Raw genomic sequence first — 20,792 nt, 5'->3', positions numbered from 1 at the left:
TTGAGTTCCTGCAGTTCTAATGATACTCTGAGCCAAATCCTAAAAAAATTAGGAACTGTTGTTACTTATATGTGGTTTTCAGATTATTTTTCAGAGACCAGATCATGCATTTTGCTCATTGCCTCAAGAAAGCGGCATGTGGGATGGGAGGGGTTTTTTTAGGGTCCCTTTTAGAACAAGGTTTGCTTGCTGGCTGCCGTGGAGGTTTGCAGAATTGGTAGTTATGGATCCGTGTAATAGCCATGCTTTCCCACCTAGTCTGATCCCCTTTCTCTGTGGCAGAAATGTTTCCCACTGGTCTTCTGTTCTGCTTCTCTCCCCACACCTTCCTGATTCCTCGGGAGGTTGTAGAAGAAGTTTGTATAGCTGGGAAGGGGCAAGTCAGCTCCCAGCCCCTCAGAACTGGTTCCTTCTAAAACAACCATGTTAAACTGGATGGTGAGGATGATGAAGAGAAGCCCCCTTAAAACTGCAGTCTCCCTTGCACTGTTGTCCCTGTAACATGGGAGTGGACGGTCCCCGGAGGAGCAGAGCTGTAATGAGCAATTTCCACAGGGTTTGCATCCTGCCTGCCCCCAGCATGTCATTTCAGGACCTCTCTGGATCCTCTCCTTCTTTACTCCCCCTTCCTTTTTTCAGCTGAGGGACAGCCCCTGGTACAGCTGGCGCTGACCATGGCCAGCGAGGGTGGGCGGCTGTGCTGACATCGCCAAGCCGTTCCTTTAGGGGCAGGGCTGGGAGCAATAATTTGGGTATTTCCTGACTGCTGAGCTGTTTTCTCCCTGAACCCATAGGGCTGTCATATCCATGAGACCTTTTCCCTCGCTTTGATTGAAATTGGACAAATGGTTTAGAGATGATGGATGGGGCAGGGAAATGGGACTGGCAGGCAGAGAGAGAGAGGAGGATAGACAGAGAAAGCGGATACGCCTTGTTTCCTTAGGAAATTAGGAAATTTCCTTAGGAAGTCACACTGTCCTGTCATTAATTTTACTTTTTCATATATGTCTTTGCTAGTTATGGAGACAAAAGGATACCACAGCTACCCAGAAGGCTTAGATATGGAGAGACGGTGGGGTCAAGTTTCTCAGTCTGTGGAGTATTCTTCCATAGGTGCTGGAGAGCAGACTGATGACAGTAACTACATGGAGATTGTAAACGTAAGCTGCGCCGCCGGCACTTTCGCTAACAGCAGCGCTCAAGGAAACGGCAAAGAAAAACCTGAGCTACTCTCCTGCCTGCAGCAAGACAACAGCCAGCCTGGTCTTCTGCCCTCTGACATCAAAACCGAAACGGAGTCCAAGGAGCTGTCGGCAACGGTGGCCGAATCCATGGGTTTATATATGGATTCGATACGAGACGCCGATTACCACTATGATCAGCAGAACCAGGGGAGCCCGGGAAAGATCTACCAGAACATGGAGCAGCTGGTGAAGCTCTACAAGGAGAACGGCCATTGCTCCTCTCCCCTCCACAGCGCCAGCAGGCCCCTGAGGTCTTTGATGTCGGACTCTGGGAGCGCTGTGAACGGCGGTGCCATGCACACGATTGTCAAAAGCCCTATCATGTGTCAAGAGAAAAGCCCCTCAGGCTGCAGCCCTCAGAACATGGCCTCCTCAGTATGTAGTCCTGCAGGAGTTAACTCCGTGTCCTCAACTACCGCTAACTTTGGGAACTTTGCCATGCACAGCCCCATCGGGCAGGGCACCCCTCTGTCGCGCTCTCCGAACGTTGAGAGCCGGGGCTCCATGTTGCACAGCCCCGCGCACGTTAGCAATGTCGGCTCTCCGCTTTCCAGCCCTATAAGTAGCATGAAGTCGCCGATTTCCAGTCCTCCCAGCCACTGCAGCGTGAAATCGCCCGTCTCGAGTCCCAACAATATCACTATGCGATCCTCTGTGTCCAGTCCTGCAAACCTGAACTCCAGGAGCTCCATTGCCAGCCCTTCCAATGCCAATAACAGGTCCACACGTTCTAGTCCAGCGGTTAGCACTGTGGGATCATCCATCTGTAGCCCCGTAAACAACTCCATAGGGTTCCCACCTTCTGGCACGCCAGTGGGGCCTAGCAGAAGCCAAGATACTGTTTCTAGTCCAGAAACAAAAGACAAGGGTGCTCAAGAACTCACATTTCCTAAGATGGAGGAAATGGAGAATGCCATCTCCAACAACAGCCAGATGAACCTTGTTCAGTTCATAAAGCCCGAGCCGGACGGGTCCTTCGGCAGCGCCTGCATCGGCGACAGCAGCAGCAAAATAAACTCCGATTCCCCCTTTTCAGTACCAGTGAAGCAAGAGTCGGCCAAACATCCTTGTTCTGGTGCCTCCTTTAAAGGGAATCAGACAGTAAATCCTTTCCCATTTACAGATGGCTCATATTTTTCTTTTATGGATGACAAAGACTATTACTCTCTTTCTGGGATTTTAGGACCACCTGTTTCTTCATTTGATGGAAATTGTGAAGGTAGTGGTTTTCCAAATCCAGGCCTACGTGTGGGGATTAAGCAGGAACCTGATGATGGCAGCTATTACCAAGAAAACAGTATACCATCCTCTGCCATTGTGGGTGTAAATTCAGGTGGACAGTCATTTCACTACAGGATCGGTGCCCAGGGCACGATATCCTTGTCGCGGCCGGTTGCTCGAGAGCAGACATTTCAGCACTTGAGCTCCTTCCCTGCTGTCAGCACGCTCGTGGAGACCTGGAAGTCGCATTCAGAGTTGGCATCCAGAAGAAGTGATGGGTATCCAGTTCTAGAGTACATTCCAGAAAACGTGTCCAGGTGAGCTGGCAAATTGCTACTTATTTTCTTCTTTTTTTTTCTTTTTTCTTTTTTTTTTTTTTTTCTCATTTTTTTTCTTTCTTCCCATGCATTAAACAAACAAGGCGTGAATTAAAATAAGAACCAGGGTGGTATTTCTCAGTCTGTTGTGTAATTCTTTGTTTGAATTTCAGTTTTTATTAAATCTGTTGCTATCTTGCTGTATTTTACTCTGCCTTTAATAAAAACAAAGTGTTGGCTTTAATATTTAAGAAGAACATATTATATTCTGTTGTTATTAGGTTTGAAGGTATAGCTTTAGTATGTTTATGAGCTCTTACTACTACAAATGTTGTTTTTCCCATAATGAGAGCTTAGTAAAATTGCTCTCTTGTGTCCTATAATGGTTATTCTTTCTTAGCTAGTGCTTGGATGTGTGGTACCTCAGATGAAGTGTTGAGATGAGGATAAAAAAATGATAGTGTCTGTCAGGAATCTGATTTTGTGAAGAAGCATGGTTCTGTGTTTGCACTGGACTTGAACTGGTTAAGTTAAAAAAACTAAACGCTACAAGCCTGTGGCAACATATTATTTCTGTATTTTAACTGTAGGAACATTTGGTTTATATATATAGAAAAATGCCTCCAGAAGGAGGAGGGCTGTTAAAACTTGATGCATTTGAAAGGGAGAAATGGATAAACTGATCTCCTCACTTTTGGTGGAAGAGAAATGAGCAAGTGTCATCTGAATTTGGGTTTCTTGGCTGTTCTGTGGCAGCATATCCTTCTTCAAGCAGGTATCCTTGTATCTCGTGAGGGATGCCTACTTTCCTAAACCATCTAGTTTCAGAGTCAATTGTACAAGTTCTGAAGCGCCTCTGACAGCATGACTGAGTTCAGATGGTTGCATAGCATACCCATGTGCCCAGCAGGCTCACCAAATTCTTGTGCCAAAGCTCAAATAGCCGCTAACAGGTTGGCATTTACCTTTCCCAAGTGGCTTTTTTTTTGCTCATCACAAGCTACGCAGCTGCCATCAGTGAATGAAGCATCTGCCTTATTCTTGGAGAGGGTGAGGAGGATGCATAGTGTTTTCCATATTTGTATGATACTACCGATTTCTGAAAATAGTGTTGAAGTGAAAAACATAATATCTAAAATAATGATGCTTTTCAGGAAGGAAATCAGCCTATCTATAAGGAGAAAAAAAAAAAATTACCTGTTTTCATTTTATCCTCAGTTCTGTCCAGCAGTGCTACAATCTCTCTATCATTCTGTAGGCCATACTTCACTTTTTCTTTGGCCATTTCCAATACGGTCTCAAAAAAAAAAATCCACCTTTTAATATACTCAGCTTGAAAGGGCTGTAGCCCGTCGTCATGCTGAACTTTGCATGCAGCTGGATATTTGTTATCATCAGGTCTTGGCTTAAATGTACTTTCTTGGATTAAGGAAGATGGAGTCACTGTTTTCTAGTCATTTTACCGGAGGAAATTTTCACAAATTGCGTTATTTATATAGTGAGAAAAGTTCACCAGAAGACTGATGGAATGCCTGAATACAAAGACCCAATATTTTACTGCCTTTGTGGTTGAGCACTGTTGCTTGGACAGGTAGCTCCTGCCAGCTGTGAGAGCTCTTGTGTGACTGAATGCTTGTGCTGAGTCAAGGCTGTCATCTACTGCAGGGGCAGGAACAATAAACAAGGAAATAATGCAGGAAGGAGCATGGTTGCCATCAGTAGTTGTGTTTGGAGTGACAGTTTCTCATAAGGCTTTTAGAAGAGTCTTCTGATCTGACGTTAGTCCATGGTAGCTCTAGTTCAATAAATGTAATCAGATTTGATGATGACATAGGCTGGGTGCACTTCCCTGTCTTTGTTCTCTAAGCTGGTATCTCTGTAGGATGTGCAGGTGAGTGTAGCTGCCACTTTGCAGGATTGAAATCCTGAAATGTTTAGTGCTCAGAGCTGTTACGTGTGGAATTCTGTTCAGGTGATGGAGATCTGCAGGGTTGCGACACTCCAGGCATCCTGATCTGTACTACAGATTAGGACATGTGTCATCATTTCAAATCTCAGAACTCAACCCCATTATTTAACTAAATGTTGCTCCTAATCTAGCTGGTGATGGCTCTATGCCAGCAGCGCGGCCAGGGACCTGTGCAAAGCCCTTAAATTTTTCAAGGTAAATTCGTGTAGGGATCATTTTAGCAGTGCAGATTTGAGTGCAGAGGTGCCTGCTGTGATATTTGTCTGCTGGTGAGACAAGGCATAAAGACTCCACATAAGATGTCACACGTGTAGAAGAAGCTCAGCCTTGCTATTGAACCTCAGACTGATCTTTATTTTTCTCTTTGTTTCTGTGCTGTCTTGCAGCTAGAACAGAGGAAGTCATGCTCAAATTAGTTGGTGCACTGAGGTGTTGTAATAAAACACACATAGCTTGAAACCATGCCAGACCCAACATCCCAAGGTTGGTTTCAGCGGTCCCATATCCATGTGCTATGGGGATTGCAAAATACCTCTTCCTTCGTGTCATCAGAACAGCAGCATCACACCTCCGTCCTCTGCATCTAAACCAGATCCTTGCTATTTCCAGTCTGAGGTTTCTTTTCTGATGTGTCAGTCATAAGAGACATCACACATTTTGTGGATTAACCCTTCGAGGTTTGTAATATTTTAAAGTTTCTGGTATTCTAAGTCTTCGTCTGTTTTTTTCAGGGGTACTTAGCTTGCGATATAAATGGCTGCAAGCAAAGAGTGAGATGAAGGGAAAAAATAGGCTACATGGTTCTCTAAAGCCAGTGGATGACCAGCATGGAATATGTCTTGTTTTAGCAGCATTATTTTCTGAACCCTGATGTCATACTCTTTCCGAACTGCCTCAGACTTGCAGCATACACCGTGAAAAGGAGTGGGTGGCCAAAAGGAGATGACTTTGATTTTTCATATTGATAATGAATCTTTAGAATAGTGCTGGAATTTTTTTTTTTCAGATTAGAGTGTTCCCTTTCTTGAATCAGTTACACTTGGTGGTAGTGTCTAATAAACATAGTTGAGGCGTTTGAAATGCCTTGATACCTTGTTGACTGTGCCAATCACCCACTTCCAACAAGAACATTTCTCTTTTTCCCCTTCAGTTGCTTTTATTAGATGTGCACAGTTATGTGTCTTTTTAAGTTTGTTGCTAGTAACTTTTTTATAACATTGCAGCTTGTGGTGTTTGGGGAATGAGAGCCTCTTAAGCAAAGCCGAATTCCCTTATTCCCTTTTAAATATTTTTCTTCTGCTAATATGCATGCAGAACATGTCTTTGTTTTTGAAAGATTTTACATTCGTAATTTTTAATAAAGAGTGAATCATACTTGTCTGTCTGTGTGTATAGATTCCTCTCTCTACAAATGGCATTTCTAAGAAATACTGGTTTCTAAACTAAATAGCTGTTAAGTGGGCTTGAAAAAGAAGTTATGTGCAATTGTGTGATGTCATTGATGAAAACCTACACGAAGAATACAGCTAAGATTTCACTTTGAGGTGATCAGTGCTCATCGGAATTGGGGTGCTAGCCTAAGCCCCATGATCGTGCCAACTACGTGATTTTCAAAATGGCCTATGAAAATGTCATGGTTGCTTAAAACAACAGTAAAAGGAGGAGGATGACCTTTCTGCTGCATTAGCTCTTACCTAAAGCTTCTTCTGCAAATGTGCCTTTTCCCTCTAATTTCCATATTAACTCATGTATGTACACACACTCACACACGTACTCGCTTTTCTCAGTGCTTGTGGTGGAAACAGAGGGCTGATACTCCTACTGTCGTTTCTTCCTGGCAGTTCCACTGGTGTAACCCAGTGTGGGAAGAACTCACAAAGTTTGATGTGCTGATATTCAGAAAGTTTAATGTTTTAATATGAATTGCATATGTTTATTTATGATCGTATTTCAAGAGTTTTTTGATCAGACATTTGATAGTATTTTAGGGATGACTTAAACCTATCTGTTCCTGAGCCATTCACATGTGTCAGTATTTATTTTTTAGACCCTGCTTGAAAAAGCCCCCAAAAAACCCATCCCACCCAACCCAAAACCAGAAAGTAACCCAACAACATGACAACATGATCTTGATTTACCTGTAGCCTTTACTAGCTTGAATTGATCCTGGTTAAAATTCTGATTTCAGGCTATTGCAAGTATTTTTGTAAATAAACTTTTATGTTAAATATTATCTAGAATAGTCACTTATCAGAAATATACCTGCCAGAAAGATAAAGGTCTGGTAAATATTATTTTTAGAATTTATGAATGGCCTTGACCTCTGTTTGCTGACGGACTTTATGAGAAAAGGACTGTGCTGTTAAAATACTCTCCATGCTTGGCAGGACTGTATTCCCCTTTATCATCCCAAAAATTTACTGTGCAAACCTTTTTCAGAAATGATTCTCTAATACCATGGACCGTAGCCTCAAATCTATATTTTTCTTGTATTTCAATTTGAGAAGGTATGCTTGTTTTTGTAGGTTCTGTATAATTTTGGGTCTTTTTTTTTTTTTTTAATGCAGCTTTGGGTATAGTCTTGACACAACCAAGACCTCTGCATATTCTTTATTTCTCGCTAAAGAAATTAGAAGTCTGTATTAATATGTCAGCCCAGGATGAAAGGTTCCCTTGGGCATACCAGCATGCATTGAACAACCTTTTACTTCCTACAGCTTTCTTTGTTGTTATTTTGGTGAGGGTGCTGGGTTTTTGTATTGCTCTTTATTGAGAAGTTCAAAGTCTGTATAAAGTATATTCCTTTAAAATGTGAATGTAAATAATGCCTTATTTTCCATTAAAATTGTACGTATCCATTGCCTCCTGTGCTGTGGCACAAAGAAGCCCACATTAATGGGAAATTGTGTTCCAGAGATGGGTGGATCTTCCCCATCTGGGGAAATAAGAGCTCTGTTGTCAAGCTGGGTGCCAGGATGTAGGGCTTGGTTGTTTCTTTGTGCAGGGGTAAATAAAGTTGTGTATTTCCAGAATGTTTCAGTTGCAGGTTGATACCACTAAACTTTGCAGTACTTGGCTGTTGGAAACCAGTTTGCCATGTTTAATTCTGATTGTGGCTAATAGTTGTTGCCTAGTTTTTGTATCGCTTTTGGTGGTATAGGGTCTCACTATGATAATCTTGTTTGGATGGTTTTCTGAAAAACAGGAAGGTGGGGTCACCTTCAATGCACAGATTTTAACAAGCAGAAGAAATTCTGGTTATGCATTTTCTGGCAGTATGTCTCAGTCCATTTTCATGAGGACTGGAAGACAGAAAAGTATCTACTGCATACAAAATGTTCCTGTCCTGTTTCATGAGACGTGTGTTGCAGCACACAAGGCAGGCAAGCATGTACAGGGATTGCTGCAGCAGGTTCAGTGCTCGTGCATTACTCGTGTTGTCTGCAGAGGGAGTAAATTGTTAAGTTGTGGTTCAATAACCTGGCCTTACTCAACCAGCACTTAACATTAATGGAGCTACAACCTGCTGTGAAGTGCTCTGCCCTGCTCAATCAGATTGCCAGGTACTTATTGGTGCTTTGCTGATCCCAGGCTGGAGCAGTGGCTGCTGTTGGGTGTCACTTGTAGATGAACAGTGTATTATTTGCAGTGGTGAAAATGCTCTGTTGGGCCATGCCTTGTCTGCTCTGATTTTGGTTTTGCCCTTTGATTGGGCTTGTTGTGTGTGAGAGCCAGACTGGGTTCCTGATCCAGTTCACCCTGGAGCTCTAAAGAGCCAACAGGACAGTGAAACTTGATGAACAGTGTGATGTGATATGGACACGAGAACAAACTGAAGAGATGGAAAGGGAACGGAGCCTGTGAAATATCCCAAATGTACCTTTCTGCTAAAAGGTAATGCATAGTTGAGCCATAATCCCAACACTGATATTTTCAGGATATAGTTTTAAAAGGTGTTTTTTTTAATTGTATGTGTTGAGCCTTTGAACAGAGTCATAGGAGATGGAGTTAATAATGGACTTGTTTTGACCAAAACTTCTAGGAGAACAATGGAGTGCTGTGATTTGAGATTTAAGATCTCAGAGGTCAGAAAATACCACAGTTACGGATGAATATAGAACCGTAACTCGTTCTCTGGCAAATGTGTCTTAAAATATGGCTGTCTAAGAGTGATAAAAATGGTCCAATGAGGAAACTAAAAAGAGTGTGTGAAAAACAGGTATTAAATCCATCTAAGTTTAGTAGTTTTATCAGTTTTCACATGCAGCTGGTTGCTACACAGTGCCTGGTGCTCAGCATATGAATTACTTGGGTTGCAGTCTCCTCTGAGCGAGAGATCTGTGGAGAGGAAAAAAGAAGCATCAGTATTTCCATTGGGTGCAGTGGACCAGGTTCTCGCAGTGTTATTGGGCAGGTGTGAATGCACCCTGAATAGACCATGGCATGATTTGACTGCTCGCTGCCCCACTTGTGTAACCTGCAGCAGAAGGTCACTGTCAAGGGGGCCCTCCGGCAGCCCTCTCCGGGTGCTGGAGCCACCTTGGGTTTGCTGCTGCAGGAGTCGGGCTGACCTTGGAGGAAGGCACACTTTTTTGGCTTAGGCTGCAGGGGAAGGGCTCGCAGGTCAGGAAGTGCCTGTTTATCCATGCCAGCAATTCCCACTCTAGCCTGCTCCAGTACCACTGCCGGCAAGAGGAGCAGCAGCATCTCCCCCTCTCTGCTGCGGGGCTGCCGTGGGAGGAGGCGCTCCCCCCTCGGACTTGGAAACAGGAGCTCTGTGCATCCATGTCTTTCCCTTCAGGGAGCCTGGGATTTTTCAAGAATCTTGAGGGTGGATTGGCTTTCAGGGCAGAATTTTCAAATAAATGGTCTCTTTAAATGGGAGGCTTTGTGACCTTGTTTGGGGTTGTGTTTTTCTTGTTTTTGTTTTGTTTTGCAGTGAGGTTTATTAATGTGGTTTATCAGAGCTTAACAGTGTGTTTTCTGAAAGGAAGTGATCTGGGGGGTGTTCTCTTTCTCTATTTTGCCGAAATCGGTGCTGAAAGATTTAAATCACAAAAAAGCAACCCTCCCATCCCACCCCAGTCTCCTGAAACCCTCCCCCAAAACTACAAAAAAAGTGCAGAAAACCAAATCCATGCTTTTGGTTCTGGATTCTTAAAAGTATAAGTGATGCTGCTTGTATCTATTCAGTACTGAATAAGTATTTTTGCAAGATGCCATTTCTTTACTGTTATATTATAGCAGAAGTTCCCACAATGCTGGTAGATCACAAAATAACTTGAATTTTATTTCTTTATCTTAAACAGTGAATTAAGCACCTGCAATTACATTAGAGTTTGTTGTTAGCTGTCTGCTAAATTAAATTTCTCCAAGTCTGCAATCTCTAAGCTGCGTATTGGCTTCAATATGAACAAACTGTTGGCTTAAATTTCATATTTGGAGGTAGGGTTACTTGGATTTAATATGTAATGTTATTTTTTGAAAAGGAGAAAAAAAAAAGTAAATTTTGGTTAGAACTTCTGAGCAGAAACAGAATCCAGTATTTGTGGATAATACGTAAAATGGCTTATAGGAATTTATACGAGCCTCTAAGATGCATGGATATGCTGCTGATTGTGGTTAGTGATAATAATAGATCAAAGAGTTACAGCCCTGAGGTTAAAAAGCAAATTTCAGACTAATTGCTGAATGTTTCTGACAATTTCTATATCACTTCACTTGTTTCCATCCTGTCTCCTAAACAATACTTTCTACTATCTGGAGGTGAAATAACTTTTTTGAATGAGCTTTCAGACTAAAATTTATGCTGAGTACATGAGTCTTTTCTATTGTGCTTTTCATTCCATGTCTGCTTTCGAGAGGTGTTAACCCAAGTTTCTAAAAGTGGCAGCTTTATAAACCAATTCCATAGCAGTCTTGACCATCTTCAGTAACGCCTTCTGAGTCTTTTGGATTGGTGAGAGTATTGGTAAGGAAGTATTACTTCCTTATTTTTTTGTACGTATGACCCTTTTGGGTGCATGTTCAGCCTTAAGTCTGTAAAACAAAGCAGTATTTTAGAGGTTTATTTTGGGCAATGTAATCTGTCAGTGGTCTAAGAACTTTTAGTCAGAGGGCAGAATGGGGAATTAAGTAGTTTGTCCTGACCAGGATTTTGCCCGTCCCAGCTGCCGAGAACTATAGGGTCTTGCCAGCGTTTTTGGCATTGCTTCTCTGAATCCTGCGTTGTGCTGAGATCGTAGCGTAGTTCTGTGAAGCCCGTTGTTTTCAGGGTTTGAAATCCCTTTGTAGTGAATTTCTTTTGTTCACCAGCTCCTCTCCTGAGCCTGGCTCAGAGGGTCAGGATGGCACACGGGAGCTGTCCCAGTCTGTGCTCGGGAGTGCCCCATGAAGACGGGAACAGTTACCGAGCAAAGCAGCGCTCTGCTTAATAAATGCTTACATGGTGCTTTGTTTCTCTCTGGCAGATCCAGGCTGTGCAGGGAAGGGGCAGGTGCTGAGTGTGCCTGGTCAGAGCAGGGCCCACGGTGCCGGCACTGCCCGCGCCCCACATCCCTGTGGCTTGCGCAAGGAGCCGTGTCCGAGTTCCCCGGGAGTGCGTCACCCGCCGTGTCCTCACGGAGACCTGTGCTCCCCGAGCCCTTTGGAAAGGTGGTTTCACAACCGGCGAGCCCCGGTTTACTCTGGCAGCGTCTCACCTTGAAAAATCAATTGTGTTTGTGTCTTTAGCTCTCCCTTAGCGCTGCTGCAGGAAAGGGACACTCCGCTCACTGTTGTAGAATGGGTCGGCTTGGGAAGCGACATCAGAGATGGGCAGGTTCAACCTCCCTGCCATGGGCAAGGACACCTTCATATACTAGATATATGAGGACTTCATATACTTCATATAGTAGACAAGGCTGCTCTGAGCCCCATCCAGCCTGGCTTTGAATACTTACAGGCATGGGGCATCCACAGCTGCTCTGGACAACCTGTGCCAGTGCCTCACCATCCTTCAGAGTGGAGAATTTTTTCCTAACACCTAATCCAAATTATGCCCCTTCAGCTGCAGCTATTACCCATTGTCCTATCGCTGTGTGCCCTTGTGAAAAGTGTCTCTCCAGACTTTTGCAGGTGATTCACCATATTCCCCACTCAAACTCCGCCTCTTGTCTGACAGGAGCAGTGCTGGAGGTGGTGGGACGTGGTCTCTTAGTAAAGTTTTATCAAGGTCACTCTAGGAGCAGGAAAGGGATTGCTTCTGGAAGTGTCTTAAGGTTGGGGCATCACGACAGCAACCTTTCTTTTCCCTCAGGAAGCATGAGTTCAAATATGAGCTTCTCCAAAAGGTCAGAGATCTCACTTTTAGCATTGCTGAAGACTTGTCTCTAGAAAACCTGTCATGCACTTCAGTGTTTTTGAAGACTGGAGTGCCAGGGACCTTGCAAATGAAGGTGGGTGGGAAATTTGCACAGTTTCCAGGCAGACTATCTGAGCTGTCAGCTTCATTATTTTAAACTAAATTAGATTTGTGCTAGAGAGTGCAGTATGCTAGAGCAGTTAGAAAGCTCTTCCTCTAATGGTAGCTTCAGAGCTACTTTGGTAGATATAATTGTATTAACTTCCAAGCTCACTTGGATAAATTAAAATTAAACAACTAAAACCTTGCACAGGTGTGGATCCTGGAAAATGGGAAAACTCCCTGGAAAAACTCAGGAATTCCACTTGAAGACAATATTCTTGGATGTTTGGTGTTTCTAAGGACCAAGGGCTGTTATTTTTTATGGTTTGCTAGAAACTGAACACGTCATTTCTGGCCAGGGAATGCAAGCTTCTGGACCACTGCACTCCTGCAGCTCCTTGAGCACCCCGAGCCCAGCAGGGAGAAAACACAATGAATGCCTCAGGGATACTGCAGTGGAGATCATTTTTACCCCATGTCCTAAGGATTGCCCCCAGCTCGTAGCCCATTCGCTTGGATTTAGTGTACACCGTAGGTTTGTTTCGTTATTTCCATTTAAATTTTGTTTGGTTTTGGGCACTAAGGCTTTTTAACGTTAATAATTAAAAACAAATATTGGCCAATAAGTATTCCTTAAGGATTAAAAATCGTTACTAAACATGACTGGCTTGTCAAAATTTTGCACTGAACCTTTGCTGCAGACTGCCCTGCAGGAAAATCCATCAAGTAAACCCACGTTGCTGCAGAATTACCCTCTCTCTTATGGTAAAGCTCTACAAACCCTGCAGAGCTTTACCATACTCTTCCTTCAGATATGCAGTGGCAAAAGAGAATGATTCCAGTTGATACAATTAGGATTTTTAAATCCTTATTTTTAATCTGGATCCATGTAAAGTAGCTGGAAGATGAACAAAGTGTGGGGGGTTAGACATGTCAGCTTCTGCTCAGTGTATGGAAGTAAATGTTGGACGTGGTCCAGAGCTTTATGGCTGCTGCCAACTAATGACATAAGATAATGTTGCAGTGAAACAATGCACTTGATTTGCATTTGTTTCCCAACTAACCTTTCTGATTCTTGGGATTGCTTGGAATTTATATTTCTGGAGATTTGACAGTAAAAAAAAGGAGATTGGGCGTTGAAACCTTTGAATGATTAAATATGCAGTAATGATAACTTCAAACTGTGCATGCAGATAATGAGATAAAGAATGGTTACTCACTTCGTATTAAACCCTTTTGGTGGAAGAAGTGAAGAGGACGAGTGTTTTGGATGGACATGTTATTTTAAAAAGGGAGAAAATTCAGAGGAGCTAATGTCTATAGAAATAGAAGTGAAAAAAGTGTGTTGCTGATTTACTTTTTTTTATTTCTGGAATCAAAAATGCATCTATTATGGGTCTGCAAACTGTCCTGTGTTTCTTTTCTAATATAAACAGGAGTTAACTGTGTACAGAAGTCTAATAACAGAGTTGTAGGGGTTTATTTACATTTTCATTTGTATCAGAAATGTGCTTTTGAAGCGAATCTTCCAGTTGCCACCATCTTCTGTCCTGTGGTTCACATCACTGGGCAGCTGAGGGGTGAACACTCGGATATTTCTGAGGCAGAAGGAAATGAAAAAAGTGCTCCAGGAGGTACCAAGGGCATTCCAGCCTCGACTCCTGTCCCTGGGACCCCGCTGGAGGTGGCTGGAAGCACAGTCCTTGTGACACCTATAACTGGATGCCGGATCCTCAGGACTGACCACTCCTCTCCTTTCATGCCTGTAAAGTAAGTGCTGCCTGAAAATTGCTTTCTTACCTCTTAGCTCAGGTGCCTGTAATTGAGAAAAGACTCAGAGTTACAGGCAGAGGAAATTGTTCTACAGAAGAATCAGAGGCACTGTTTTCAGCAGATGTTTGTTCATAAGTTGTGACCAGAATGAGAAAAGTAGCTACTTACTCATCCTGCACCGCAATCTAGAAATCCTAAAAAAGGCTGAATTAAATCCTGGAAATAGGAAATGAAACTGAAGTGACAAATAGGCTGTATCTTTTTTCTTTTTTTTTTCATTAAGTGAATTGCACTGCTTTTCAGCTAGATAGAGAAATTCTGATATTTACTATAATATTAATCTATAAAGGTAAACAAAATTACAGGCAGAAAACAGATTATAGGCAGCTGCCTTAAGTATTTACAAGCAGCTGTAGCTTAGGCAAACTAATTTAATGACTTACAATTGTCACTTCAGAAAAAAATCCTACTTTGTGGATCAATAAATTCTTGTAAAGTAAACCTATTGATTTGCAACTAATTGGATATTGTGGATGTCTGATAAATTAATTTTAATATGAGGCTAACTGAGTTGACTAGGTGATGTATTAGTGGTTGTAAATGACTTAGAGTCATTAAGTCTATTTATAAGATAGCTACAGGAAAAAAAAGAGTTAGAAACCTATTTTAATTTCTAATGAATCAGCACTGTAATACCAGGGTCCAGATGACTTCTGAGCTCACAAGAGGAGCTTCATGTTTTTCTTATTTTCATACCCTCACTACTGTGATAAACAAGATACTCCATGTCCTCCACTAATTGTTCCATGTCCTTCCACCTGTATTAGCCCTTTCCATGATCTCAAGATGCTTCAGGTTCTGCTTGCTTCAGCACAAACACCTGATATTGTGTTTATTAAAAGAAAGTCTTACTAAGGTTGTGGCAAGGTCCGTGTTGCTGCACAGAAGCCGGGTCCTCCCTCTGCCAAGCTGCTGCAGCGGGCTGGAATGCTTCAAGGCACAAGAGGGTGGCAGCCCCAGCCGCGGTTTTTGGCAGCTGCAGTGGTGGGGGTCAGTTAGGTGTTCATGGGGGATTCTTTGCCCCACTACTGTCAGCATGGGCGTTTACAGTTCTTTCCAAATTTTGTCTGAGGTACTTGAGCCTTTGAGCATGGATCTGACTCCATAGGAAGAGTTGCTCCTGGTTGGGATCTATTTTGGCTTTTTTTCCATCACGCGGCATGCCCCAAACTCAGAGGTGATATTGATGTTGGCATGACCCCAATCAGTAATTGAATACAAGTGAATGCAATTCACTGAATGCTCAGGTAAAAACAAAAAAATATTATTCAGGACTAAATAGGAATGAGTTTGGGATTAGGAATGCAGGGGGAAACGAAATATGATCTAATGGGAAAGAGGAGGATTATAGGAGCAAGGAAAATAGCAAGTATTGGCACAAGAGGATATAAGCTCTAGTGCACTAGGTCCTAGGAAGGCTTATGCTTTTGTCTGACGTGATTAAAAATTAAGAATATTCAGCATCTCATCACTTAGGATTGCAAGAAATAGCTTTGACTGATTTTTATAGATATATTTTATGGAATCAGTTTGAAAGGCAGCAGTAAATACATAGATGTTTCCCAATTATTTGTTTTGGTACAATCTAGGGTTTTTTATGATGTTTCATATGGGCAGATGAAGGCAACATATATCTCTGTACTAGACATGAGAGCCGATGATGAGAATTGTTAAATTCTGAACTGCTGTTCACAAAAATGTAAAACTGAAATGCCCTTTGTAGACGTCTCTGCATAAACATTGTAACTTTTTAAAAAATTACATTGCATAAAACCAAGGAAAAGAACTTTGTTACTTTGTTTGCACTATTTGCAGTGTCCAAATACCAGTGCTGTGTATGGTTCTCATAAGGTAACTACGTACCCAACTCCTAATTATATTTGTATTTTACTTTAGGTCAGTGGATTAGGAGAGTGAGATGTCAAGAGTAAATTTAGGTTGGGACTTCTCCGCCAAGTCTCCAGTGCTCCCCCCAGTAGCTCAGTATGAATGAGTCTGTTTCTTTAAAGACTTGAAGTAAATATTGAGAAGGGTTTCCTAGCAACATTTGTAAGGTTAAGTAAAAATCAGACTTGCCAGGTGTTGCTTCCAGAGCACACTAGCCTTTCTATTTCAACATTTATACTTTCAATACATTATCTGCTGTATGAAATGCTGAACAGTATTTCTGATAGTATTGTAAATAGGTAATTTTGCAGAATCATATGTCCAAAGGCAAGTCAGCTGTAATTTTATTCTTGCTTTGGCACACAGCTTTTCTTTTGCTGTGTATTTGTACTGTACTTAAACTAATGGAGACTAACCTTACTTGGCTTCTGGAAGTATTAGATACCGATGTGTGTGTGTGTGTGTATTCTAAAAATAAAAGCCACTGTTCAAACCTGCTAAAAAAAATGTTCTTATTTATCGTTTTTCTCACAGAAAAAGTCATGTGTATCCCAACTGGTCTCATGAGTTTGCAGACGTCTGAGGTGGGGGGGTAGAATCTCTCGAAGAAATCTCGATTTTTCTTCAGCTTTGATTTCTAGTGACAGGAGGGAAGATCAGCCTGAATACTTTCTACAGTGATATAAAAGTAGACTTTTCCTGTTATTTTAGTCTGCTCAGTAAATTGCATGCAGTCTTCACAGGTGCTTTGGGATGTGTAAGAGGTGTGTGTTTCTGTGGTATACCTGTGGTGGGTAGGATAGTTTCCCCTTGAGAAACACAGAAAGATGGAATTTAGGTTAGCCCAGGATAGATAGATAGATAGATAGATAGATAGATAGATAGATAGATAGATAGATAGATAGCAGAGGGGAACAAGGAGTGGAAAAATTTGCTTGGCTGCTTCCAGTCCTAAGTTTTTGGTCTATAAATAGAGTCTATCGGAATATTTCTAGTTAGTTCTGGGGAAAGTCAGCTGCTGTGCTGGGGATTGGCCGTGATCCCAGAATGAGGAGGGGAAGGGAAAAAAAAGAAGGATGATAGGAAGCCTATTGAAAATCTACCAACAGACACCAGTGAAATCGAGAAATTGGAAGATGCTGTATTTGGGCTTCAGTTTATTTTTCTGCAGCTTCTGTCAGTGCTGGATGATCTGCAGAGCGACTCTCTGTATGCTGCTGTGGGTTTCTGAGTTAGCCAAGCCCAGCAGGCAGGTCCAGCCCACCAGGGTTCATAGTTCAGAAGCCAAGACTAAAGCCTGATAGCAGGAACTAGCATGGAAGTATAAGGAAGCAGCATATTACCCTCATTCCATGCTGCAGCGGTGAGCCTGAACAGCCTGTCCTCTCTCTGGGTTAGATGCAGTAGATAAAGGAAAATGGAGAAATGAAACCAAAAGCTGAATTTTCAGCTAATTAAATTAAGTTACTGTGTAAACTGCAACTTTTTCAAATATATGTAAAAAGGTCTTGCTGATAATTTAGAGTGCAAACTAGTTGAAGTATATTACGATACCAGAAATAGACATTTAAGGGAGTCATGATGAGCTTTGCAAACAGTTGAGATGCTTTCTAGGAAATGTAAATGATGCACTTGAAAAATATTCTGAGTTAAGATTAAAACACAATGCACAGCTAGAGTATAAATAGCTAGTAAGTTTAAAAATACTGTGTTTTTAGAAAGTGCTTTAGTAACAGTAATAGATAACCTTGTCACAAAACTCCCTCTGCCCTCCCTGTCCCCAGCCCTGTAACCACAGAAGAGTGATCCTCCATACTGTAAGAGGAAAAAGTAGCTTTCATCAAATAAACAGCATTATGTAGGTAAGCTGGACCAGAGTTCTCAGAGGAGCATTTATTTACGTGTCAGGGTTCATAGGAGCTGAAATTATCTGAGCAGTAAATGAGCTTTTCCAGTGCTGAATTAATCCCAGAAAAGTCTGTGCTCATGTTGAAAGTAAAAATGTTCACAACAATGGTTTTGCTGCTCAGGTTTTGCTGGCAACTCATTTTTTCCTTTGTAATTTTTCAGTAATTGGAGAAAGGGGTTATATTGAATGTTTCTGGCAGGAGGAGAAGGGAGACAACAGTGTTAGTGTTTACCCATAGGTGCGTGTTCCCTTGGATGCCCATTCATGTCATGTACCACTAAGATGCTTGCTGCTTCCAGATTCCCTTCAATATTAGATAAGGGCCTACCCATATTTAACTGAGTTTCTTCATTTTTTTTTTAAAATAAATTGAATGCCTTTTTTTTCATCTTTGTGTTTGCAATCCATCACGAAACTAATAATAAAGCTGTTTTAGCTCTGCATCAGTAGGTACTTCAGTTTTTCTGTATTAGCTGGAATAAAATCTTACACTAAATTACTTCCTGAGCTCTCTTACTAAGCCTTTTTGATTACTTAAATATTAATAGCAGTAGAACAATTTTAGACATTGTTGAGTGATATTAAATGGACACATGTAGGTAAAATTTCCATGGGATGAACAGAAAAAGGCAAGTGTTTTGTTTTTGAGGAAAGAATGTCAATAAATACTTTGGTTTTGATAGTTCTTGAAGAAGATTGGGTAAAAAGGTAAAGAACTATATAGTTTTATCTCATTGGGATGTGGGAAAACAGCTCTTTAAAAAAACCCGAAGAGCCGTCTACCATTTGAATTAATAAGGAGACAAATCTATCAGGAGGTTGTAATTTGCCCATGTGAGAGTTGATAACCATTCCCATTCACTTTCCATAAGGCCAGTATTATACCAGATGATGGCTGTGGGAATTAAAACTCCTAATTCATTGTGACCATGAGTTTTGCCTTAAAGAAATGCTGAGAAACAACTCGGGAAGTTGAGGGGAGGAGGGAAAATCATCCTGTGTATGGTCAAGGTAGATTTAATTTGGAATAATGCACTAAATTTGAAAAAACCTAACAAATCACCTATCTGTGTTGGACATGCTCCAGGAATATTTCAGCTTACAATTCCATTTGTCAAAAACTGAGAAATTTGAAACAGAAGATAAACAACATATTAATATTTTATTTCTTTCAGGGATAAAGTTCTGTCATGTGTTTGGAAACTTCATTGAAATATTGATCTCGTTAGAGAAAGCAGCTCAGAATTGACATTAACTGTTCATTGTGCCACTTGTTAATTTGGATTTTGCAAGCCAATGGGATAAACTGATCTGGAATGAAACTGGAATAGAGTTCTAAAATGATGCTTGTAAATAGGTCTGATGTTAGCAGGTGTTTTGCCTTTTTCCAGAGCAGTACGTTTAAGATGTATGTTGCATACCAAAATCCAAGCCCCCTCCAAAAGTCAGATCAGCTCTGGATTTAATGGTGAATTAGAATTCACATTTTCTGAAATAGCATCTGCTCAAAGTTTCAGAAGCAGACAGAATTGTGTCTTTAGAGGGAGGATTTGATCTCGCATCAGTTAGAGTCCTGACAGCTTCTCCTGACACGTTGCTTGATGCATGGTCTGGCAGACAGGCTCCTGCATGGAACTTTTTTACTTGCAGCAGTGGCCCCATTAAAATCAGTGGGACTGGACACATAAAAAAGGTTGCTGCAGGTTGAAAGTTTCCAGTGTTTCTTCTAACTTACATCAACTGATTTATATTATGCTTTTTTCCTGAGTTGTTCTGGCACTTTGATTCTTGTCATGCACAGCATGCATCTTTTCACACTCCCAATGCCTGACTGTGATGGCTTGAATCCTTCATTATTTTGTGATTAATTGCTGAGATACAAACATTATCAAATCAAAATCCCCGAAAGGCCTCTTTTAAAGGATCAGCCTAGCTTTTTGATTGAGCTGCCCCACAAATTACTTATCTGGTGTCTGTGTGGTTTTTAACATCCTGCTAAATTTGGAACATGTCCATTAAATACTTTCTGCAATATCTGGGGAATAGAAGTGCTTGATTAGTTATTTCATCCATTGCTTGGGTCAAGCCTTTAAAGAGATGGCAGTGCTGTGTTGAATCCATTAAGTAGGAATCGGTGGGAGAGCAGGATCATGGTTTGTGTTGTCAGTGGTTGCATTAGGGTGTTCAGTGCAGATTTTCAAGTGCTAGAAGTCCAGATTTTGTCTTTCCAAAACTCATAAACTGTAATTGCAGTTGTACAGGAGAAATTGTGATGCAGGTGAGAAATAGCACGGCAAAGAAAGTGCTTTGCATTAGCGCTTTTGTGCATTGCTGCATGTGGTGGTTTTTTAAAACAGATTTTATCCCTTGGGATCTAATAAAAGGCTGGAGAGTTATTTGGTTTATAAACCTATGTGGTGTATTATTTGGATATTCAGAGGGAAAAGGTCAGAGAATGTCTCCTGTGTTATCAATTCCTCAGTGGGAAACTATATTAAAAACTTGAAAATATAATACTATATAATTTAGAAACACAATATATAATGTGGGTTGAGAGACAATTACTGTGTTGTATTTCTCTGTATTTTCCATTTTACTGAATGCATTTCAGCAACAATTGGGTTTTGGCTGTAATGCTATTTGTAGCAGTTTCATGAAGCTGCATAGCAAATTATTGTGGTGTACCGGATAAAATCAACTCCTCACTTCATTGGTGAGAGTCTCATTATGAAAAGCTCTTACTGCTGGCTTATGCAGGTGACAGTGCGTTTTGTCTATGTTCATAAAGTTTTATAGAATCTCCGTTATAAGTTTTAAAACAGTTATAAGATATAAGATATTTACATATCTAGTCTGTTACTTTTCAGAGTTTATTCATTTAGAACTTGGTTAATACACAGACTCATAGAACATGTCTCTTTCTCACAAAGTACTGTTGCCTGGCCTGCAAATGTAAATTGAGTATTTG

At 41.4% G+C, this 20,792-nt stretch overlaps 1 protein-coding gene across 8 annotated transcripts in view; it reads left to right on the top strand.

Moving 5' to 3' along the window:
• Window positions 1–20,792, top strand: part of NR3C2 (nuclear receptor subfamily 3 group C member 2) — a 190,647-nt gene that overhangs the window by 4,559 nt on the left and 165,296 nt on the right. For 7 of the 8 annotated variants that reach the window (XM_086889405.1, XM_086889407.1, XM_086889404.1 and 4 more), the window contains one exon: window positions 1,018–2,782. In XM_086889405.1, coding sequence (XP_086745531.1) covers window positions 1,020–2,782 — 1,763 coding nt within the window. In that variant the 5' untranslated portion in view covers window positions 1,018–1,019. The remainder of the gene's footprint in view (window positions 1–1,017; window positions 2,783–20,792) is intronic. The other variant, XM_086889410.1, reaches the window with a different exon arrangement.

The sequence above is a fragment of the Cyanistes caeruleus genome, chromosome 5, assembly GCF_971803275.1.
Source record: "Cyanistes caeruleus chromosome 5, bCyaCae1.hap1.1, whole genome shotgun sequence".
Classification (NCBI taxonomy): Eukaryota; Metazoa; Chordata; class Aves; order Passeriformes; family Paridae; genus Cyanistes; species Cyanistes caeruleus.
Note: the sequence above shows the minus strand (reverse complement) of the source record. Positions and strands in the feature narration are given on the sequence as shown.